General features: G+C 39.5%; 1 protein-coding gene across 2 annotated transcripts in view; it reads right to left on the reverse strand.

Moving 5' to 3' along the window:
• LOC115455561 overlaps positions 1-20,601 on the reverse strand; it is a 53,353-nt gene extending 32,752 nt beyond the window's left edge. For both annotated transcript variants that reach the window (XM_037447728.1, XM_030184185.2), the window contains exons 1-2: positions 18,740-20,601; positions 10,373-10,529 (exon numbers count right to left, since the gene is read on the reverse strand). In XM_037447728.1, coding sequence (XP_037303625.1) covers positions 10,373-10,529; positions 18,740-20,395 — 1,813 coding nt within the window. In that variant the 5' untranslated portion in view covers positions 20,396-20,601. The remainder of the gene's footprint in view (positions 1-10,372; positions 10,530-18,739) is intronic.
• Between the last annotated feature and the right edge of the window lie 2,185 nt (positions 20,602-22,786).

Genomic DNA, 22,786 nt, shown 5'->3' on the forward strand with positions numbered 1-22,786 from the left:
CCGCTCGCCTGAGCGATTTACAGCGCTGTAAATAATTTGAGGCGATATAGAGATAATGGAGGGGCGGGTGCAGCGTGCCAGCGCCTGCGCAGACATCCTGTCACGCGACGGTTAATCAGATTCTACTCACGTATAAGGCTGCGTTACAACCAAGGATAATTACTAATCTAACTGCACCTATTGGAGTGGTTTTCGGATAGAGACTGACGAGAGATGATTAGCCCTCACCAGTTGGCATAATTGTTTCGAGGTTCGAAACTAGATATATGTATGTATGTATGTATGTATGTATGTATGTATGTATGTAACACTATGGCGGGCTATAGACCTTATTATTATTGTGGTCGCTATTCGGGCGGGTACAAATATCCTTATTAGTGAAAGAAGATGAGATATATTAAAAATGGGGTTATGGGGTTTGATTGGGGTAGTATTTAAAGAAAAATGAAGTTACAGCATTCTATTGCATTTCGAAAAGTGCATGAGATTTCCAGCAATTTGAACATACCTTTCCTTTTCCCCATTTTTTTCCTTTAAGACTGGCAGTAGGAAAAAAGAGAGAAGAGAAGAGAAAGAGACCAAACTGCAGAAATACAAGGTTGCTCTGCTAAATTCCGCACTACACTTAACATAAATAATTTCACATTTGTGCATACTATTATCATAACTGAACATAACATAAGCGAACGTAGCCTTTGAATACTAAAGCTAAGCGGAACCTAGAGCACGTAGCCGACGCGAGAGTAAGATGCTTCTATTAGTTTAACAGATTAGTAATTTCAATAAAAATGGGGCTAACGTAGTACGAGATCCCTGACAATTGCCAGTTTGCGTCTCCTTATAGTCGGCACTGCTGCTATAGTGTCTGCAAATCATTTTCTTAGCTCAACCCACCTTCTTAAAACATAGCGTCAAAACATTTTTATAAGTGATGATAGGTGGAATAACTGTAGACATATTTACATATATATATTTAATAAGCAATTTGCTTGTTTGAGTGACAGATACAATATCGTAATATCCGGTGAATATTCCTGTGAATATTTTTATGGATTGATTTGTCACCCCGATACAACATTTATAATGTTTTCTTGAGTTTATTTTTTACTGTGAAAAATATTTTGTGTATGGTGTAAGATAAATAATATAATATCATCAGCCCTGTATTATATACTGTCCCACTGTTGGGCACAGACCTCCTCTACTACTGAGAGGGATTAGGCCTTAGTCCACCACGCTGGCCCAGTGCGGATTGGTAGACTTCACATACCCTCAAATTCTTAGAGCATTTCTCAGGTATGCAGGTTTCCTCACGATGTTTTCCTTCACCGTTAAAGCAAGCGATAATTCACAAATAATACACTCATAACTTTTAGAAAAGTCGGAGGTGAGTGCCCTTGGGATTTGAACCTGCGGACATTCGTCTCGGAAGTCCGTTACACAACCAACTAGGCTATCGCCTGCTGTAAGATATATTTTTTATTTAATATGGGCACGGCAAAATACGGTCAAATATAATGTCGACTAACGAGAAATGATTACTCCTCGACAGTCGACACTATTATGCCGGCCTGTTGGAATCGGAATACACAGGCTGATCCCGGAATGCGATACATTTACGTAGGCTACTATGGCAGATTTTAACACCTTGTGTATGGTGGTCGCTATCCGGGCGGATATAAAATATATCCTAGCACCAGCAGTCATTAAACCCAAATCTTATCATGATTATTCTATGTTGAATATCCAGATAGGAATTGGTAGCGGGTTCTGCATGATTACATGTTTTATTATATACAAAAATATACATATAAAATATAGTTTATTTGTACGTAATTACGAAGTTATATTCAACCAACAAATAAGTTTATTTTATAATAGTTCAACAGGGGATTTATAATAAAGGCTTCTTCAAACCCGTGTTATAAGATTATCCTACGTAGTATAAATATTAAAACCGTAACATAAATCCCGTGACAAACAACAGCAAAAAAAATTAAAAAAAAATAGATTTACAAATATATCTGGAAGGTTTCACATAAAATTCAAGACAAACTGCAAAAAAAATAATCTTATAATTAAATTAATTTTCCCGAAAAATCAAGCGGATCACATAAAGTTGGCCGTGTAGACAAATATTACTATTCCCCGGAGCGCACAGGAAATGGCCCGTATCGAAATGGCCAATAAAATACTATATACTATAAAAATAACCGTCTATTCTGGGCACAAAATAAATTCAATTATTTTAAGTTTAAATCTCGTGATGAACGGATATACCAGAGTTTTGAATTTGAAATTAGCAAACTCAGTAATTTCATTAGAATTATGTTTTTTTTAGATATACATGCATGTGATTCGTTCGATAAAACAAAACCAGACGACTCATAAATATACTTTCAGCCCTAAAGTATTGGAATTAAAAAGTAGAGGGGAGCGTGAATGCAAAAAGTTCGTTCCTATATAATATAACTAACTACATAAGGAAACGCTTCTCGTCGATTTGACATGAATTGCAGTTTTAACACGGATTACGTCCATTTACTCATTTTATTAATAATTAGAGAAAATTCTTACTAGTTACAACAAATGTATTGTATTAATAGGTAAGAGATATTATTTTGTTCTGCTCAGAATTCTAAAGCCCGAAATTTTGGCCCCGTATGGCGATAGTTTCGCCCCCATTACATCATGGGACGAAACATATATGACGAAAATTAGATGCACTGGTTGCGCCCCTGCCTACCGCTTCACGGATAAAGGCGTGAAGTGTTATAATGAGGAAACCAGTCAGGTAACGGTTTAGCATTGTACCATTCAGATAGTCCGGTCTCTAATACGTCTTCTTCCACGGCTGGCTGAGGTCGTCGGTTTACGATTTTTTTACATTTATTGTTTCTGCGTAACACATTAAATGTATTTACATCGTAACGTACACTATATTAGATAAACAAAATGTTTTTTCCTCCGCGCGAAGTATGGTAGGTAAACTAAGACTCTACTAGGAACCGTGGCTTTACAGTTTGACAAATAAATACAGCTTTGGTTGACATAGCTTTATCGTTTGAAGATATACCACCTTATTCATAGACGTTATTTATCTACAGACGGAGCATTGCTGTGATAACAAGTCTGTTTCTCAGCTTTGTTTATCTGACAGCTTGCTGTTTGTTCAGCTTTGTTTATCTGACAGCCAATTAGATTCAAGTTGTATCTCAATATTATCCAATCACAACGGCCCTATGTCTACGCACTGTGAAGGCTGCCATGCCGTCTGCACTGAGAAACAGACTTGTTATCACAGCAATTCTCCGTCCTTAGATAAAAAAAGTTTATGGATAAGAGAGATAGACTATAGTGCAAACAATAATATACCCAGAATATAAGTGTCGGATCTACATTGGATCAAATTCCTCCTACCCCTCTTACTTTCTACTTATTTGGAATAATAAAATGGATGAAAGGAGCCCTAGTCCTACATAAGTAATTGATATTTCGATTCGATATCTAGGTCAATAAAAAAAATACTAATTAAATTGCGTAGACTTGAGACACTAGACTAGAATTCATAATCTACATCATGATAAGTTTGTCATTCATAGACTGAAAATTCGTTTTATATCTCAACTCTGTCCACCCTTCCGAGGGTACATACATAGCAACAAGACGGAGTACTCGCATCCAATCTCGCACTTGCTATAAATAACTTCGGCATGCGAGGTATGCGCCACACTCGATCTCATTGTCTTAAATAAGCTTCGTGTGACAAAACTGTTTTGATTCACTGCTGTTCATATTAAATACTATTTTAGACAATGGAATGACGAAACTATGACTTGTGGGTGATGTAAGGGTTTTAAACCCATTCCTTCTGTACTATCATCCAGTTTTAGGGATAAGTGTGGTGAAGTTAGTAAATGGTCTTCGGAACCAGTTTTAAATCGCCTTTAGATTGAAAACCTCGGATGACTTTTGTCCAAGTCCTTAATCTATCTATACATATTATAAACAAAGTCCTATCTACTGTCTGTCTATATGTTATCGATTTTCTGAAAATCTAGTGAACGGATTTTTATGAAATTTAGTATGGAGATTTAAAACCCCGGGTAGTTTATAGGCCGCTTTCTATCCCGGGAAAATATATAGCGGGACTTTTATCCCGGAAAACTCCTTCATGCCGGTGAAGCCGCAAGCAAAAGCCTGTATAAGATAATCAATACCGACATATCTATGAAAACTTTGCTTTCCGTTATGCATTAGATATAGCTGATGGAGAACATGCCTCCAGTTTCTTTTATACGTGCGTAGCAAAGTAACTTTACTTCACCTGATGCTAAGTGCTGTACGGTCCAGACAGAGTGTCCACTGACGAGCGATGATTACCCCTCGCCAGTTGACACAATTATAATGGTTTGTTTGTTGTGTTCGAGTTCCTGTACAGAAATGTGTTATTACCTCATGAATAGTAGAAACAACCTCTAAAATTTTAAATTACCTATACAACGCATTATACCGCACTACACTTATCTTAAAATATCAAACATAAGTCCCATAACGCTTAGATGATACATCGGCTATAATGTCATTCGAACTAAAAGACAATACCTAATGAGACGGACTCTCATATGCTCCCTAAATACAAAGACGTATTACGCTTTTATCGCTGAAGAGGGAGGCAAAAATGCAACCAAGGCGTCCACTTTTCGCCAAGTATGTTTGTTCAAATGACGAGATAGGGGACGAGTCTATCGCCATATCGGGCATAAAATACATACTCCAGGCTGATATTAGGCAAATAAATCTAATACCACTTTACTCGCCTCAAAATTCGCACCCGAGACTTCGGAGCTATGCGTACCGCGCACATAATACAAGTACAAGACCGACGCAGTCACATTTATGCCCAACAATTGGAAATTCTTAAAGAATTCGCTATTATCAATGTGTCACGGTTAACTCGAGACGTCAAGGAAGTAATTCATCATAAAAAGTCAATATTCAAAGCCTATTCAAAAAACTCAGACAGTTATTGGTAAACACCTAGAAAAAACATTAAAAAAGAATGCAGCGTTGTTTATGCCAAATCACATGCCGGCGTAAACAGTGCGTCAGTTGAGAGTCGCGACTGTCGTGTTTGGGGTCAAGCTCTGATATCGCGTCAAATAGTATAATTTTTCATGCGGGTACAGGAATATGGGAAATCGCCAGAGTCCGATGGTTGAGGGCGGCCTGGAACCGGTCCCTGTGGCGCTCAATGAGGGAGGCCTATGTCCAGCAGTGGATTCAAGGGCTGAAATGATGATGATGACGGCAATGCGACCCTACTGAGGAGGGTACGTAAAATGGAGTCTAGATAGGATGTCCAATGTCGAGAGATGGTTAGTCTTCGTCAGTCGACACCATTATGCTAGCACGTTTGTGGATATACACAGGCTGATCTCGGGTTAGTCCTCGCTAGATGACACAATTAGGGCAGCATGTTTATGGATATACACAGGCTGATCGGAATACGAAGACCTCACGTGTGTCACCATGGGATTTTAGACCTTGGTGTATGCGGCAGATAAATTGTTTTTTGTTATTATTTTTTTATATGTTCGACAAATTGCCTCCAATAGACCTGATGGCAAGTGGAGTGGGGTCCAATAGAAAGTCGACTGACGAGACATGATTACCCCTCGGCAGTCAACAGAATTATGCAGGCCTGTTAGAACGGAACATACACAGACTGATACCGGAACGGAACAACTTACGTGAGCCACTATGGTGGGTTATAACGCCTTGTGTACGGTGGTCACTATCCGGGCGGATATAAAATATATCCTACCACCAGCAAAAATACCAGTCATTCAAATACCAACTCCTGACAAAGGAGCAGGTAGCGAAGTGTGCTAACATAAAGTGATTTCAAATTATTGTGATTATTTCTTGTCTCTACTGGGCGTTTTACATAAGGCATTCCAGAATTTCGCCTTCCATCTCCAGGGTTCCCTACATCCATAATGCATTCCGGATTACCTTTATCATAAACTAAATCTATATTTATTACACAAAACATATTTACGAGTCGGTAATCTGTGTGATTTACTTTCAATACATCAGGTATTTGGCAAGTACCCACCTTCGCGCGGTCATATGACAGCTCTGTTAAAGGATCGTCTAATTAAATACTACGTGGGAGATTTTATTAAATTATAATCCACTATTATTTATATGCAGACCAAACAACCGACCCTTTTTTGTCCGGCCATGGCAATGTCAACCCATTGCAGATGATGGTAAGTGGAGGGGGGTCCAATAGAATGTCGACTGACGAGAGATGATTACCCCTCGGCAGTCGACACAATTATGCCGGCCTGTTAGAACAGGGTATACGCAGGCTGATCTCGGAACGCAACACTTACGCGGGCCATTATGGCGGAATTTAACACCTTGTGCACGGTGGTCGCTATCCGGCCGGATATAGAATATATCTTAGCACAAGTAAAACGTGCTTACAGGTGGTTTGTCGTGATTGTTTTATTATTAGAATCGATCTAAAGATAGAGTTTGGGGTCATTTATTGATTTTGGATATTGTCCCTGGGTGTTAGGTTAGCATGTTATATGCTGTATTCAGTTTAAATATCACTCTTCTGTATTACAGTCATGTAAGCACTGTCTTCTCCCACCTACTCTATACCATTGCAGTGTAGGATCACCACAACAAACTTTCTCAATTATGTTTTGTTGATTTAGTTTTTATAACCGGCCGCCTTAACAATGTAAAATTTGTAGGATATACAGTCTCAGGTAATTAGAAAACACACAGAGGTTAACGTCAAACAGAAAGCCAAATAGTTTCTTTTCTCCCAAATGCTCTTTAAATTGTTACGCCTTCTCTACATTCATCATAATCATCTTTAGCCTTTGGTCAACTTATATATAACGACTAAAAACTGATAGATAATGTGGTACAGCAGGTGGAAGATAACCTAAAATCTCAGTCCTAGAACCACAGCCCTAAGCCCAACACCCCGTCAACATTTACGTCATTGCTGATCCTATTCGTGATCCGGAACAAGCAAATGTCTATAAATGCAATAGTACGAGGCAGCGATGCGGCAGTGGCTCGCCGGGCGGTGTCACGGTGACGTCACGGCACGTCACGTTTGCGTAACGACCCCCTCGCCCCCCGCGCGTCGCCGCGCCGCGCACACGCCACGTATTTAACGCACGCGGCCATTTTGAAAATAGACGCGATGGTAGGGCTGTAGGGCGTGATAATTATAGGAAGTTAATAAAATGCGCTAAAAATATATGTATGTTTACAACAAAAAAACAAGCAACGCCTTTATATCCGAAGGAGTAACTAAAGCTGCCCCCAGGGCACCCATTTTATACTGAGCAGAAAAACTCAATATCACTTTATCCAACCCGGGATGCGAAACTGAGACCTCACATTAGTTTTGCGTATGAAAAATTTTACATGGATAAATTGTATAAATTGTTCAACCACTAACAACTATGTAACAAGTAAAATACTGATGTGTAAAGAGTATTTTGAAAATGTTCTTTTGGCATATAAATAAATAGTAAATATACAATTATTCTAAAACTAGCTATATAATACTTCATAATAATCTCAACCTTTGAAATAATGTAGATAAATAATTATAAATCCAGTTAATCTAGTTTGATACCCAATGATGTAGTAAATAACTATGTTATACATAGTTATACATTTCGATACGTGTAATGCATCTTCTCTCAAAAAAAAAAACAATAGTAACCATGCGGTTTCTGGAATAAACTATAATGTACCAATGTAACTGCGATACTTACCTAGCTACCTAGATAACTAGAATTTTGAAAAAGAACAACCTATAACACATTATTCGTAATGATTGAAACTAGCATGCGTACAAAGATAAGCTTCCCAGGGCTTTGCAATACAATCAATAATCAATTCCACAATTAGTATTGCGACAGCCCTGCGCGCAACTCTTGTATCTGTCATTCTATTTATACACAGACGAGTAGGTCACCTGTGATTTCGTTGCATGTTAAATGTTTTAGGATACTTCGCCCGTTTTATGACATATATACATCAACTACCCGTGTTCGTAGATAAATTGAGACTATAAAATTATGAAATAGACGCGACATGGCTATAAACCGATTTCTATTCAACTCTTTAGAGTAAAATTAAAGGGATATTTTAAAGAAGTCGTATATATTTTAAATTTAATTATTTATTTAAATAACAGACATGCATAACACATTTACTATAGTTAATTATATTTCCTTTGGCAATAGTATATTAAGGGATATAGACAATATTGCAATAACGACATAATTCTGATGACCGCCGAGTGGCAACACTTTTCTCGCTGGGAGAAATTTTGGACTACACTACCTTTACCATGAGGTACAGTGGAGTTTTGCGGAGGACGACTAGACAATTCTTACTGGAGGAACCCGCAGCCGTCCCTAATGCGCAAAAGATGGCCAGCACGGAGTTTTACTTAGTATTCTAGGTTTGTATATAGTGTTAGGCGGCCCGATGGTCGCCCAACATATTCTTTTATTGGACGGCTCAGCGCATGATCGTAGGGCCGCTGACCCTCACAAAACTGTGCAGTCGCCCACGTTGAGGCTGGGCGGTAGGGGGTAAAGGCCGCACTTTCTCCGTGAGAAAAAGATATGATATAGTTTAAACATTAACACCTAGGTACGTTTACATTTTCTATCACAAACCCAATACAAATGTAAGACAAGTTCATCAAATAAAAACCTTACACAATTTGCTTTACTTCTAAAAAAAAATACAGTGCCAATAGAACAACAATCATATAACATTATTGGTTTTATTAACCTTGTCCTTGTGCTCTTCGATGTGAGGTTAGCGTAAGACACTTTTTTAAATAATACAAATAATATTCATTTAATTTTTTCGAAAGCTAGATAGTGTGACTTTTATTTTGGTCGTCATATTTAGTATTATTTAAAGAGTGTCTTTTATTCAGATACCGTAATACAGGCGCTTGAAGTCTGAGGCAAAATTAACAAGTTAATAACTGACGTTTATCCGTAAATGACGTTTAGCCCTACATGTCACCTAAATTAATACGTGGATATAAACCATTTGCAACACAACAACACACACATCACGCAGAGTAGGCAGAGGTGTAATCGGCACCCACTTTTCGACTATGTGTTCCATCCCATATTGCGAACCTATCGTAATATTGAGCAGAAAAACCCAATACCACTGCTCAACTCGGGATTTCAGAGCAGTGTCGTATCGCGCACGCAAAACAATTACGCCACCAAGGCAGCCAAACCAAGGGCCTTATTGCCTATGCCACACGTTATTTTGAAAATGTGTAACACACGTAACGCACCGCGTTGCCTTTAAGACAATAGAAATTGACATACAGAATACTATTCCACGCAAATTTCATGGAGATATCATGACATGGTCGCGTAACGAGTTTTTTTTTATACCATTAAAGACAGACGAGCTAGTGGCCTGCCTCACGTACTATCGTAATATATAGTTGTTAGTTGCTATAAATCTGCCGGGATCTGGAGACCAGCGCTATTTTAATGGGCCACAACTCCGACACCGCGACACTACTGGCACAGTACCAACTCGCGCGATCGGCTTTACGAGTCAAATAATACCATAATCACTTTATAATGTAGCGGAGTTTGTGTTTAAACGTGGCTCTTATTTTATTATATTCATGTAGAATTAATAATGTATGGTATGTTATAAATGACAAATGATTTCTACCTCTTCCGCGTAAGTGTGTTTGGGTTCGTACTTTTAAATTTACTATATGCTCGTGGCTTCGCTTGGATTCTAGTTGGCGTAAAAAAATCATTAAGTTGCCTTTTTCGTTCAAGTTTACTTCATACCACATCAAAATCAGTCTAATGGGTTACGTGAAAACATAGCATACAGCGTTGCATTTACAATATTAACAGTATATTAATAGACTATTTTAGACAAGTCTTTGAAGAATGATTAACAGTATCAAGTGGGAAAATGATCAAATGTTACTCAGTTTCAGAGATCCTTGTTAATTGTTCTGATGACGACCGCAATCCAGGTGCTCAAGCGACAACTTCAGTTCATTTATCAAATTACTAATCTTTCTACTGACAGATCAAAGAACAACGCGAAATCGTCACAGTCAAGAGTCAAACAGAGAGAACATCAATTCTTCTCAAGAAATGCAACATGGAGTTCCATATATTTTTTTCATTCCCATATATATATTTTGTTTTCTATATGCGTTAAAGATTGTATGACGGCATCTTGGCTATGACTTATCTCCAAGCTACGCTTATGCATAGTCCGTAAATACCTTTCTATTTCCTACCTTCAGGTATCTTGATTGCGGTGCCGAGGTTGATCTGCTGCAGCCGCGCCAGCGCCGCCTGCTGCACGGCCCGTCGCTCCACCTCGCTGAGCGCTAGCAGCGACGTGTCGGTCAACCGCACGCACCGTCCGGCGCCGTCTACCCAGCAACAGCTGCCCTGCACATAACGCGTGACGTCATCACACCATGTACCGACAGAGCACACCATAGGCCAGAAGAACTATCCACAATAAATAAGCTCGACCCGATTCGGACCCGAGACTTCAAGAGCTGTTTTACCGCGCACGCAAACACGCCACTGAGGCAGTGAATAAAAAAAGAAAGGTTTGAACTTTGAACAGTGTGGTTTTCCGTTTAATGGTTATGTATTGATTGGGTGAGAATTCTGAAATAGTCAAGGAAAGTAAAGAAAGTAAATTTTCCTATAAGCAGATTAATAAATAAACCCATTTAAGCATGTATAATAGGTATTTCGATTAAAAAGCTAACTTAACAAGAATCTGAGACATCTTTCAATTCCCCCAGCAACGAATAAGACATAAAAGTTGCTAATTACTGCAACATAAACAGCTGTGATCACCAACAGTTTGCATTTACATTCAAACGTCTTTTTATAAACGTCCTCAGCATTAATATAATTAGCATGATCAAAGCACATTAATAAAAACAAATGAATGAATGCTCAAACAGCAAACAAATCAGGCGATAAATCATGAGATATGACGCGAGGTCGCGTGACCATGTGCCATAACATATGCACATTAACAAATTGCTGTATCAATGAATATAAATACAAGTCGACGTGTCTTTAGCGTTGAGATGATGAATTTGCGCAATGTATTCGGATTAAGCGTGAAGTAACTACATTGTACGTCCTTTGTATACTAGAGTTTGTTTGATTGGTAATGCTAGGAACTTATTCTCTATGCCACAAGTTATTTTGACAGTTAAAAGCACTTTACGTACGACGCCGAGCCGTTTAAGATTATATAAATTGGCATACATGGTATCAATCCACACTAATTCCATGAAGATAACGTAGGATGCCCGTTACGAATTTACATTGTTATACAGAATAAGGCCCTATTTTGTTCTGTCACAAAATATATAGCTGAAGTGAAACATCGACGCTCTACGAAGTTTGCAGTTGCTGAACACATTGAAGAAGCCATCATTATCTACGACTAAACAAGCCACAAATCATTGCCAAAGAACACCGATTCCTACCTAGGATGATTGACGAGGCTATTGAAATTAAAAAGCATTCGAATTTCAATGGGTAAGATGGTTGGAAGCTTACACAAGCCTGGGATCCAGTTTTACATTGAATTAAATCGGAACCCAAAAGACCGGCTGCCAGACTTCAAGACACTGTAAGCTCATTATGCGTAGATCGGACCGTCAACAGCAAAAACTTTAAAAAACAATGTATACTTGAAAAATATTTGTGGATATTGTAACTTTGATTTTTCGGATACCTAACAGTCAGTTCTCCCGTGACCACGAAGGCTGCAAAGTTTGAAACGTCGGGAAAAAATATAACATAAAAACCGCTTTAAAATTCGTAAAATGGTTTTATGTCAATGTCTAACATTTGCGTAAACATAAGAAATCATTAAGATGTCAGAAGACTAACATTTATAATAATTAGGCTACGGACATAATGCAGTGCTGTGTAGACGCGAGAACTCACAAACTTTGATTTAAAAGACATATAAACATACTGGACCTTTGAGTGAGCGCTTTATACGCTCACAATCCTTGAAAATTAAGCGACTATGCTGAGGGCAACCTACTGAAGGGTTACGAACCTCGATTCAGAACGGTCACTAAAGAGGAGGATGAGAATAACTATTATGATATGTGCGTACTAATCTATGAATTACCGTATTCGTTGGCATGCACCGGTACTTTTAGAAGAGTCGGGGGGATGGGGAACGCAGCAAGAACGGAACTAAGGTTTCGAAGAGTATAAGAGTTTCAGGTACTCGTTTAACAGCGAATGGTCGGAGTGATATCGTCCTCTGTGTCAGTCAGAACTGAACGCGGCCGTCTCTATTTACCGTCGTCGAATGAAATAGGGAGCACTGCGTGAGTAACCACTATAGACGGGCACCACTTGTTAGGTACTAATTTATTAATCTATTGCACTCCACAATTGTTAAAATATAGGTTTTACAAATAAGGAAATTTTACTCCCGCATATATGACTAGTATTGTATCTTTAGTTCCTTGTTTATTTTTAAATATTTTTTATTGACAAATGATAATTATGACTGCCTCGATATCGACTCGTTTCGTAGTTATATTACACTGTATCAGCTCGGCATCTGGAATTTGTGCCCGATATGGCATACACACGGCGAAAGTGGGTGCACCTGTTATGGTTCTACCTACCCCTTGGGGGATAAAAAGCATGAGTGTGTATTCTTATAACTTTCTAATGCTTTACAAATACTGTTCTACGTAACTCCAACAAAAAAAAAAATTTAAAGTCGAGCATATTTTAAATTATTTATTACGAAAAATAAACTTTGATATCTGATTGGATAGCGTTGGCTTTACTTCAGTTCAACAAAAAAATCACAATCTTAATATAATATCTTCCATTTCAATATAGAAGTTAAATCAATTTATATTTCTGCCAACAATGCGCATACAAAAGAAATTTCCCCAACATTTCAAACAAACGAGAATCCCTCAAAGAATACAATACAGCGTCATATTAATGTAAAAAAGTTTATTTGATCGCATGTCTGTCAAATTACAAATATAAAAGTAGATTCAGTGACTGAGTCATATGATTATAAAATATGTGCTGTCTCGAACGAAAACGCCTACATGAGCGTTTCTCTTTGAAACTATAAGTAGGTGAAAAGTGTAGGCCGCGGTATACATTGAGTCGTGGACACGTATTTAGAATTGAAACCCTTAGTTGACATTTTTTTGAATTTACTGGAGATAGAAAATACTACAAAAAAAAGTTTTTTTTTTTTAGAAAGAAAAAAAACAATATATTCATTTATATTTGCGTCACGATTACAATTTACTTATAAAAAACACGTTTTATTTTAGTCGAAAATATATTATCATGCAACGCGGGCTAGACAACTCGCATGAAAATTCGACCCTGGAGACTCTGCTAAAAGATATCGCCGGCCAATTTAGTGATGAAAGCAGTATCAATTAGTGAATGACAAACAATCTGCGACAATATTAATGGCCGCTGGGCGGGAAACACGGCGGCGAAGGGACGCACACACGACGCCATCTTGGATTTGTTTGACATTTTGCAGAATGATGAAAAACATTTGTTGTAACATAAAAAAATATATTATTCATGTTTTTATGAAAGCTGTTAAAAGGCTATAAAATGAAATAGAGGCGATATTTCTTTTGAAAACGTTAGATTGGTCAAAGTACTATAACCGATAAGCTTTAAAAATGTAGATAACATTTAAGATTCGTAGATATTTGCCGGGTAACGTAAGAAACTAATGATTTCATGAATTCTTTTATTATTTTCATTTTCAACTAAATTTGTTTTTCATTAATATACTGACCTATACTTATACGTTATGTTCTTGACTTGCCACAGGAATTCCCTATCAGAAAGTAGTTAAAACAAAATACAAGAAATCAATGTTCATAATTTCTCCACATCCAGTAGGAATTGTATTTATTTACTAAATTGCAAACCGCACCAAAATTTACAAATATACACGAATAACAAACTGCGGAAATAAATTTAGTTTTTTAACTGACTATCGCGACCGCGTTTCCATAAGATGCGTCAACCTTTTAACGTCTCATAACATTCGTAATACGTCGAGTTTAGTACAAAACGAATCTTGTAGGTCGACAACCTACATTTTAAGTAAGAAAAAATTCGTCATAATACTACAAAATACATATCGTAGAAAATTAGACGAGAATAATGGGCTACATCCAAAAATACAACCAGCATGTCTTTACATAGAGTATTTATAAACGTTGGAGTAACTCCAAAATTTTAAAATCATATGGCATTTTTTTTGTAACTTTAAGCAAATTTATAAAATGTCGCGGAAATATTTCGGCTGATGTGTTTCGTATTTGTATTGTGGGAGTGTTTCTAAATAAACATGACGTTAATATAAATGCATACAGATTACGATATTGTCTATTCGTGCTGAATCAGTGTAGGCGACAAACATTAGGTTTTCGAACGATACCGATGGATGAAAATCACTTGGCATGAAAAATCCACAATGATTCATTCCTATGAGTTAATAAATCTTGATAAATTATATATAATACCAGGCCTGTATTATACTGTCCCACTGCTGGGCACGGGCCTCCTCTACTACTGAGTGGGATTAAGCCTTATTCCACAGCGCTGGCCTAGTGCGAATTGGTAAACTTCATACACCCTCAAAATTCCTATAGAGGCTTCTCAGGTATACAGGTCTCCTCACGATGTTTTGGATGGATTATATTAAATAAGTTTATTAGTCATGTAGGTACATCGATGGCTATTACTATAAGTCCATACTAAGATAATCATAATAAACACAATCAATGAAATAATTTATGTAGATCATTTAAAAAACCAGCACGGGTTAGTTGAAAACAGATATGGACAACCCAAAACAAGAATTATAGATATTTTGAAAATTTTGATTATTATCGAGTCTCTCACATATTCAACCAAATGATGTTTTTTTTTTAAATTAAAGACTATTAATTCTGTTATTATCTGTGACTATTAAACTCGATGGCTCCTAAGTAAACTATCGTATCTGGAAAATAACTTTTTTTAATTTTTTTAAGGTTTCGTCATACTTGTCGATTACAGACGAATAATCATGAACACGAGTGTGTAAATAACCTATTCGGGTGTATTCGTTACTCATAATTCATTCATGTTCGTGCATGAATTATTCGCGGATAGACTAAATGAGACATAACACTAACTACAATACTAAATAGACATTCCATAAAGGGAAGATTATATTCGCTTACATTTTTCGAATTTCGAACTAGACGAGTAAAAACATCATACAGTAAACAATGATTCAACAAATTTGTAGTAGAGTTTAAAAATATTTTATATTCTATTTTAATATTTTAAATAGGTAGTTTTCGTTATATGTTTGGATGTAGGGGTAGTCTGTTACTACTTCTACAAAAGACTAGATGCTTTCTTCGTTAACGCTAATATTTTGTAACGATTGTAGCATAGGCTACGGCACTGAGGTCTTGTAGTCGAATCCTCGGTCGGGCAATGTGATATTAGGTTTGTCTTTTGGGTACTATTTGTGCCTAATATCGCGATAATATCGCCAATCACATCATAGGATAGAATAACGGTGAAAACAGGTGCACTAGCTACATCTCTACCCACCCCTTTGGGGATAAAAGGCGTGAATAAGAGAAAGTATGTCTAAGTTATAGTAAGGGCCTGTTTTTAAATAGTATTCGAAAATTAAGTAGTTTGTAGGTAGTACAATTTAGTTTCCATAAAATTTATGTCTACATAACTCAATTAAGTATAAGCAGATATTAGATATATTAGATATTTTGTTAATTGTTTATTGTTTTTTGTAGAGTCATTTCCGTAGTATAATTTCAATTAGGGCATGTCTTAATGTAATTTAGTGCTTAAGTATTCTTTATAATGATTGTGTTCTGTGTTATGCCTCCTGTTAAATAATAAAAAAAAAAAATTGCCTTTAACATAATAATGTCGTATGTTTACGCGAATGTTAGATATCGAAATAAAACTAGTATTCTAATTCAGTCTGCCCATTAACCATTAAGACTGCAAATGCTTCGAAATGTCGAGAAAAATTAAAGAATATAAAAACGCGATAAATTCTGAAAAATAATTTCACTTCGATGGTTTTAACGTGTTAAACTTAAAAGCAAAAAGGAAAAAACGCTGTTTCTAGTAATTTTAAACGTGAGAAGACCGAAAGTCTTGGCGGAATTTTAATTATCAGACAAGACAGGTGACAAGAGTTGTTACGTCACACACGTGCACGACGTGAAATCATTTCACAATAGTTAGCTGTCGGGTTTCTCTCTTTTATTTTAGTGCTTTGAATGACGAGACGAGCTTGCCGTTCGCCTGATGGTATGTGATACAACCGCCCATAAACTAGAAACACCATCCAACATAAGTTACAAAGTATTGTTTTGTATTCCACTGCGCTCGTGACAGTGCGCTCGCACTGACAACAAGCGTTGATAAGATACGCGGATAAAACTTCGAGACGCTTGTAAGTAGCCTCGAAAGGACCTTAATCATCAAAGGTCCAAAAGACAAATGGATCGTATTTGTGGTGCAACAGAAAGAAATAATAATTTATTGTCGCGATCGACTTGATTCATACATATATATAGCAACAAACATAATATCCAATACCTAGGTAGTTTGCCTGCAGTGGTATGATTAAAAGTGACTGTTGCCACAGGCTATGTTAGACGAAAAGATACGCTCAATAAATGCAGTATTAAAAGATAAACAAGCTATTAGCTAGTAGTAGGTAACATTTGCGGCGATAGCCTAGTGCGGTGTGGAACGAACTGCCGAGACGAATATTCGCAGGTTCAAAACCCAACCCAACCTTTGACTTTTCTAAAATGATGTGTGTATTCTTTGTGAATTATCGCTTGGTTTAACGGCGAATTAAAACATCGTGAACCTACATACCTGAGAAGTTCTCTATAGGAATTTTAAGGGTGTGTGAAATATACCGATACTCATTAGGTCAACGTGGTGGACTAAGGCCTAAACCCTCTCAGTATTAGAGGAAGCCCGTACCCAGCAGTGGGACAGTACATTATAGTACTATGCCATATAATATGAACGAGTAATAACATCTCGGTAATTCCGTATCTTATGTTTTTTGACGATAAATCTAGTATTGTTAGCACGTGCTTAGCATCACGGGCAATGGGGGTCTTAGCCAATGGGAGGCTCAGGGCGGCAGATCATTGTAAGGCCTGCTTCCCTTCGTTAGTGGCGGGCTCAGAATAAGTTCCTCTTTGGGAAGCGAGGGGCCCCGAGCGAGCTGTTTTTTCCCCCTTAAAATCACGGCAGCGTCACGTCATTCAATGGTAGGAACGAAAAGCTGATTTATATAATTAATTTGTATGCTATCGATATCAACACGTTTGTACTGGCGACAACTAAACACGATAAAAAAACATTCTAAGCGCTCCAAATCCATACAAATATAGTTACACATAAACTTATCGAGGTGCGATCGAACGGCGCTGAAACTGCGCCGGCGCACTTCGTAAGAATTACATGTCTCTCACGGAACGCGTTACCGGACCGATTTATGTGTTCTACAGAAATTATTCGCCAATATATAGGAAAAGTAATATGGCATGCGTCGGTGAGCGCTGAAATGGTGGCGAAGGTCACTGAGGCTATTCCAGGTATTCGATGTTATAAAACTCGCTTAAGTTTAATTGCGGTTTTACGTAGAACTTAGTGTTCAAGCCGACACACACGTAGATTTTTTATCCTAGCTTCTTTAATTGGAACACCGGCTTTTATTTTAAGTACAATGCGTCCCTCGATGGTTAATCAATTTTGCCAGAGAGTCTTTAAGATCATCATAGCCTATTGTTTAGTATGACCGGCACAAAATTTAAACAATTCGCATTCGTTTTTAAAAATACAACAGGCATTGTTTATGTTAGTAAACAGATTCTTTTCATTTATAAAAAATATATTATTATTAAACACATTTACAAATAATTTTTATTTGTTTTTGTAATTTGGATTTAGAAGTCGAAGTTTGATTCATAGGGTACCTTAAAGCTACTGGAGCGAAAGTTGCAAGTGATATGATAAGCTATGGGTAATGTGTAGCAGAAGAAAGATACATACGACGTTTTTTAAACATGTTTACTACGTTGAATCGCTATTACGCACCGCAGTATCTATGCGGTTTGCGGTACAAGTACTTTCGCAACATCAAATATGCGTGGTAAAGACGTGCGGAATGTCTTACCGAAAATGTACGTCCATGGTTCGTTTAAAAAACGTCATGTGTATAAGCTCTATTAGGCTATTTTGTGTCAAGTATCAGTTCTGCCCGACAAGGAGTTTAATGTTATCATCATTAAGTGCAAGCGCATAAGACTCGACCATGATTAGAGTCGACACAATGTTGCCATTTTTGCGCAGACTTTAACCATGATGTTGGTTGGTGGTAAGTTCGTCACATACAATATGTCATAAATAATCACACAAATCATAAACTTCTGGCCCAAAACAGCTTGTTTACTATGTAATCTAGTACTTACATTGTAATTTTCTAGCGTAATTACAAATTATTCAAGCCCACACAATGTAATGCGACTGACCTGAGGCGTCCATGTGGAGGCGGCGCGGCTAGAGCTGCGGCTGCGCGTGCGCCACAGCCGCTTGCTCACGCTCTGCACCACGCTGCTCGACGACCGCGACTTCTGCATGCCACCTGCGGGTGGAGCAACCGCTGGAGCGCTTCGACCAAGCAAAGTCGATAGGAACGAGTGCGACTGCGATGGCGACGCGGGTGACGGTGGTGAAGTTGGGGTCGACGCCACTGACGCGAATTGCAAATCCCGGTACGTTAAGATCCAACCCTCCTCCGTCTGGCAACCTTTATGGGGTCCGTCATCGTCAACCTCGCCCGGCATGCGCGGTTTGATGTTGCGTAAGTTCTTGTCATAGTTGATGCGCTTGAAACGATCCGCTTTGTCTGCGTCCACGCTCTTCTTGCGCGCCATCCTCAGATACCGCTTGATGGTGTCGCTGACGGACTGCGAGACGTCATCGTGGTCGACGCTGGAGCGGCGGCGCGCCGGCTTGCGCTCCGGCGGCGGGCTGGTGGGGCTCGTGGGCGCGGTGGCGGCCTCCAGCTTCTCCCGGTACGCGCGCTCCAGCTCCGACAATATCTCCTCGGGGATCGGAAGTGTTTGAGTCGCGCAATCTATATACTTATCTTCTAGTGATTCGTGACAGACCTCTATGAGCGGAGGCGGCGACATCGGCGGCGATCGCACATCCTCTCCATTCTTGATACGATTTAAAGGGAGCGCACGAGTGCGCATCGGGCTCCTGCCGCTGGTCCCGCCCACAACAAAGCTCCCCGAGCCATAGCCGCTAGAGCCACCGCCACTACCGCCACTCCTTGCACCACGGTATGGCTTCGCTTTGCGAAGATCATGGTATAGTCTTTTTAAAAGATTCCTATCGGCCAACAAATCTTGCACTATATTATCCCGGTTTGGCGATCGGACATAGTATCTTCCGAGATTATCCAAGAGATTCCTGTGTGTGGGGTCGCCGTCGGCGTCGCTTGGCGCCCGCTCCGCCTGCCGCTTCAGGTAATCCCGCAAGGCGCGGACCAATTCGTCCGTTTCGGAGACCTTTGGCGGGCTGGCATCATCTCCAATTTTCAGGTACTTTCGTAGTAAATCTACCAGACTTGGCTCCTCCTCCTCGACGGTGGGTGGACGGATGGACGGATGCACATCGAACAACGAGCTCCTCAAGTTGAATCCCGGTGCGGAGGCGGACGGAGGTGGTGTGGCAAAGAAGTCGCGACGAAGCTTGGCTATATCGAAACGGCCACCGGACGTATGCCCTATGAAGAGGTCGGTGGGACGCGGGGGCGGTGGCTGCGCGTCGTCGGGGGGAGAGCGTGCGCGTACGGACCCGCCGCGTGCGCGCTTCTTGCGGCGCTGGCGCGGCAAGGCGCCCGGGTATGAGCTCTTGCGCCACAGCAGGAAGCGCGGCTCCTTGGCACACACCTCCTGGAAATAGGCTTCAATTCGGGGCACATCCTCGGGCCGGTTTTGCGCGCCGTCCGGGATGAGCCGGCGGCCCGCGTCCGACATGTACTTCCATGTCTTGCGCGAGAGCAGCCAGCGCTCGCGCGGCTTGTCGCGGCGGCGCACCGCCTTGGTCATGGAGTCGGCGGCGGTGGCGGCGGCGGGAGCGGCGGGGTCGAGGCGCGCGCGGCGGCGGCGCTCCATGGCCGCGGCTGGCGCGGTGTCATGCGGGCTCGCGGCGCGGCATCTCCCGACCTCGGCCGGCGCACCTGCCCGCGCGAAACTGAACGCCTCTCCGCACCGTTCGGTGTATTATGCGCCGAAATAGCCGTACGGTTATAGCGCGGCCGTGAACTGGATCCGGGGTGCGCTCGCGCGCGGACCGGCGCTCGCGGCGGCTCAGCGCGGGACTGCCGCCCGCCCGTAAACAAACCGCGCCGCCCACGTGCGTGCCGGCCGCCCCCCACCCCCCACTTGCTTCCACGGCTATCCCCCGACCCCCCACGCGCCCTGCGACACCCGCGCCCCGTCTTCCTTGACCTATGCGGTGACATGCCCTGGCACGGTAATTGATGATGGTCATGGCATCGCACGCGTCCTTGTATCATCTCGATGTAGTGTGTTGGGATCTCTTTCCGCTCATGTGAGTTACATGAGGGGCAAATTGGCACATCTTGAGCCACGTGTAGCGAATGTAGAGATGTTGTAATAAGGAATTTATATTCTCTTGTTTAGTTACATATTTGATAACAATATCTCCTACATCTTGTTTTGTTTTTTTATACGTCTGAATGTAATTTTATTTGCCTTTTTCTGTATTTTATTGCATATTATCTTAGTCAAATCAACAAGTCCATCAGGATGTAACATTTTTACTGACACTGATCATCTTAGGTATTGTAGATTACGGCTTAAAATCGGGAACCATGTTTCAAGTTATCGAAATAAGGCTCTAGTTTAATTCAGTCATCAAACCAATTAACACTTTATTCGGATACTGAAATTAATTTGAAATTTATTTGGGTTTGTCAAAGCTGGTCAAAGGTATAATCCAAAGATATTATGCATCTTAAAAAAAAATCTGTTGCAATTTTATTTACTGGTAATTAATCGTAAATATTTCCTTTACTGCCAAACCTATATCAATTTATAAAAATATACTGTATATAAAACTCCACAATGATTACCGTTCATTAGCCCAATTACAACGCCGTGACTAATTCGCGACATTAAACAATGGTCAGAGTGTAAACAAAAGCCGTCCGCCATTTTAGATATCTGCTTTACGTCATATTTGGATTTTAACACCTACCTACTACTGTTTCCAATCAGACGTTGTCTGAGTAACCAGCAAAAATATTTCAGGGGTTCATGACTGAGTCACTTAATGTTGATGCAACGTAGAACAGAAGAATAGATGTGTTGCCAAGTTTGTAAGGAAAGCATTTGTCCCAAAATTGTAATTATAAATACTGGGAAGGAAAATCTCCAGGACGTAGCTTTTGGAAGACTGCTTGCAAACAGTATTAGTTTACCATCTATAGAGTTTTTAGAAGAGGCATCTGAAAAATTTGTGATTAGAATTGGTGGTTGGTAACTCTGTATGCTATCCACAATTAATTGAGCAAATGCAAAGAGATACACTTCAAAGAGCGAACACACGAAATCGCAATTCACTGTAAGGTAAAGGTCTCTCTTATGAGATAGGTCGTTTGGGTAAACATAATTTGACTCTTTATCCAGACCATTTGCAAATACATTTTCATATAGATTAAGTACTATAGAATCACTAAGCCTTCATTAAGAAAATAATATTTTAATAGTCAACATAGTTAAGATAGACCTAAATCCTGATTATATCAATGGATACTGCAAACTTTTCTTGAAGCTCACTGACGTAGCTTACCAGCGAGGGCCTGTATAAGAATTTATCGGGATTCTTTCAGAGTAGTGTGAGCTTTTGGTATGGGTCAAGAGACGCCCGTAAAGCTTGGGTGTCCCATGTCACTGATACGGCTACCTCTTTAAAGATCAACAAAGTACTATAATTTTTATGGTTTACAAAAAAGTCAAGGGCTAAAAGGCAAGGCAAATGGTTGAGGTTAAATTCCCGAATAAGCTAGTTGTTGACTGATCACTTGAAGATGAAAAAGCAACAGAAACCTTAGTGATTGATTTAAAATATATACAAAACACAATTCTATAAATATAGACAACCAATTATGAAAAATGAGAAAGTGAAATGATGACTAGATTTAAAATGTTTTGTACGGTCAAATAGCAACCCCTCCATTTCTATCGAGTTGCGGCAAAAAGGAACGAAGATATTTTGATTTCGAAAAGCCACATCTTTAGTTCTATTAGACTCTTACCTACCTATGCACAATAAGGAAAAGCTCCGAATTATTGTAGCCTGATCACTGTTAAGCAAGAACTTGACTCTGAGAACTAGAACCTAGTACAATTGATGATTCCTACTGACTTACAGGCCCTAAATGATTCATCACGTTTGTTCTTGCCTGAACAATTTGTATTCCCTAGGCAAGCGTTTGTCAAGGCCATAATCAACCATAATATTTTGAACATCTTGATCTT

The sequence above is a fragment of the Manduca sexta genome, chromosome 7 (assembly GCF_014839805.1).
Source record: "Manduca sexta isolate Smith_Timp_Sample1 chromosome 7, JHU_Msex_v1.0, whole genome shotgun sequence".
Lineage (NCBI taxonomy): Eukaryota > Metazoa > Arthropoda > Insecta > Lepidoptera > Sphingidae > Manduca > Manduca sexta.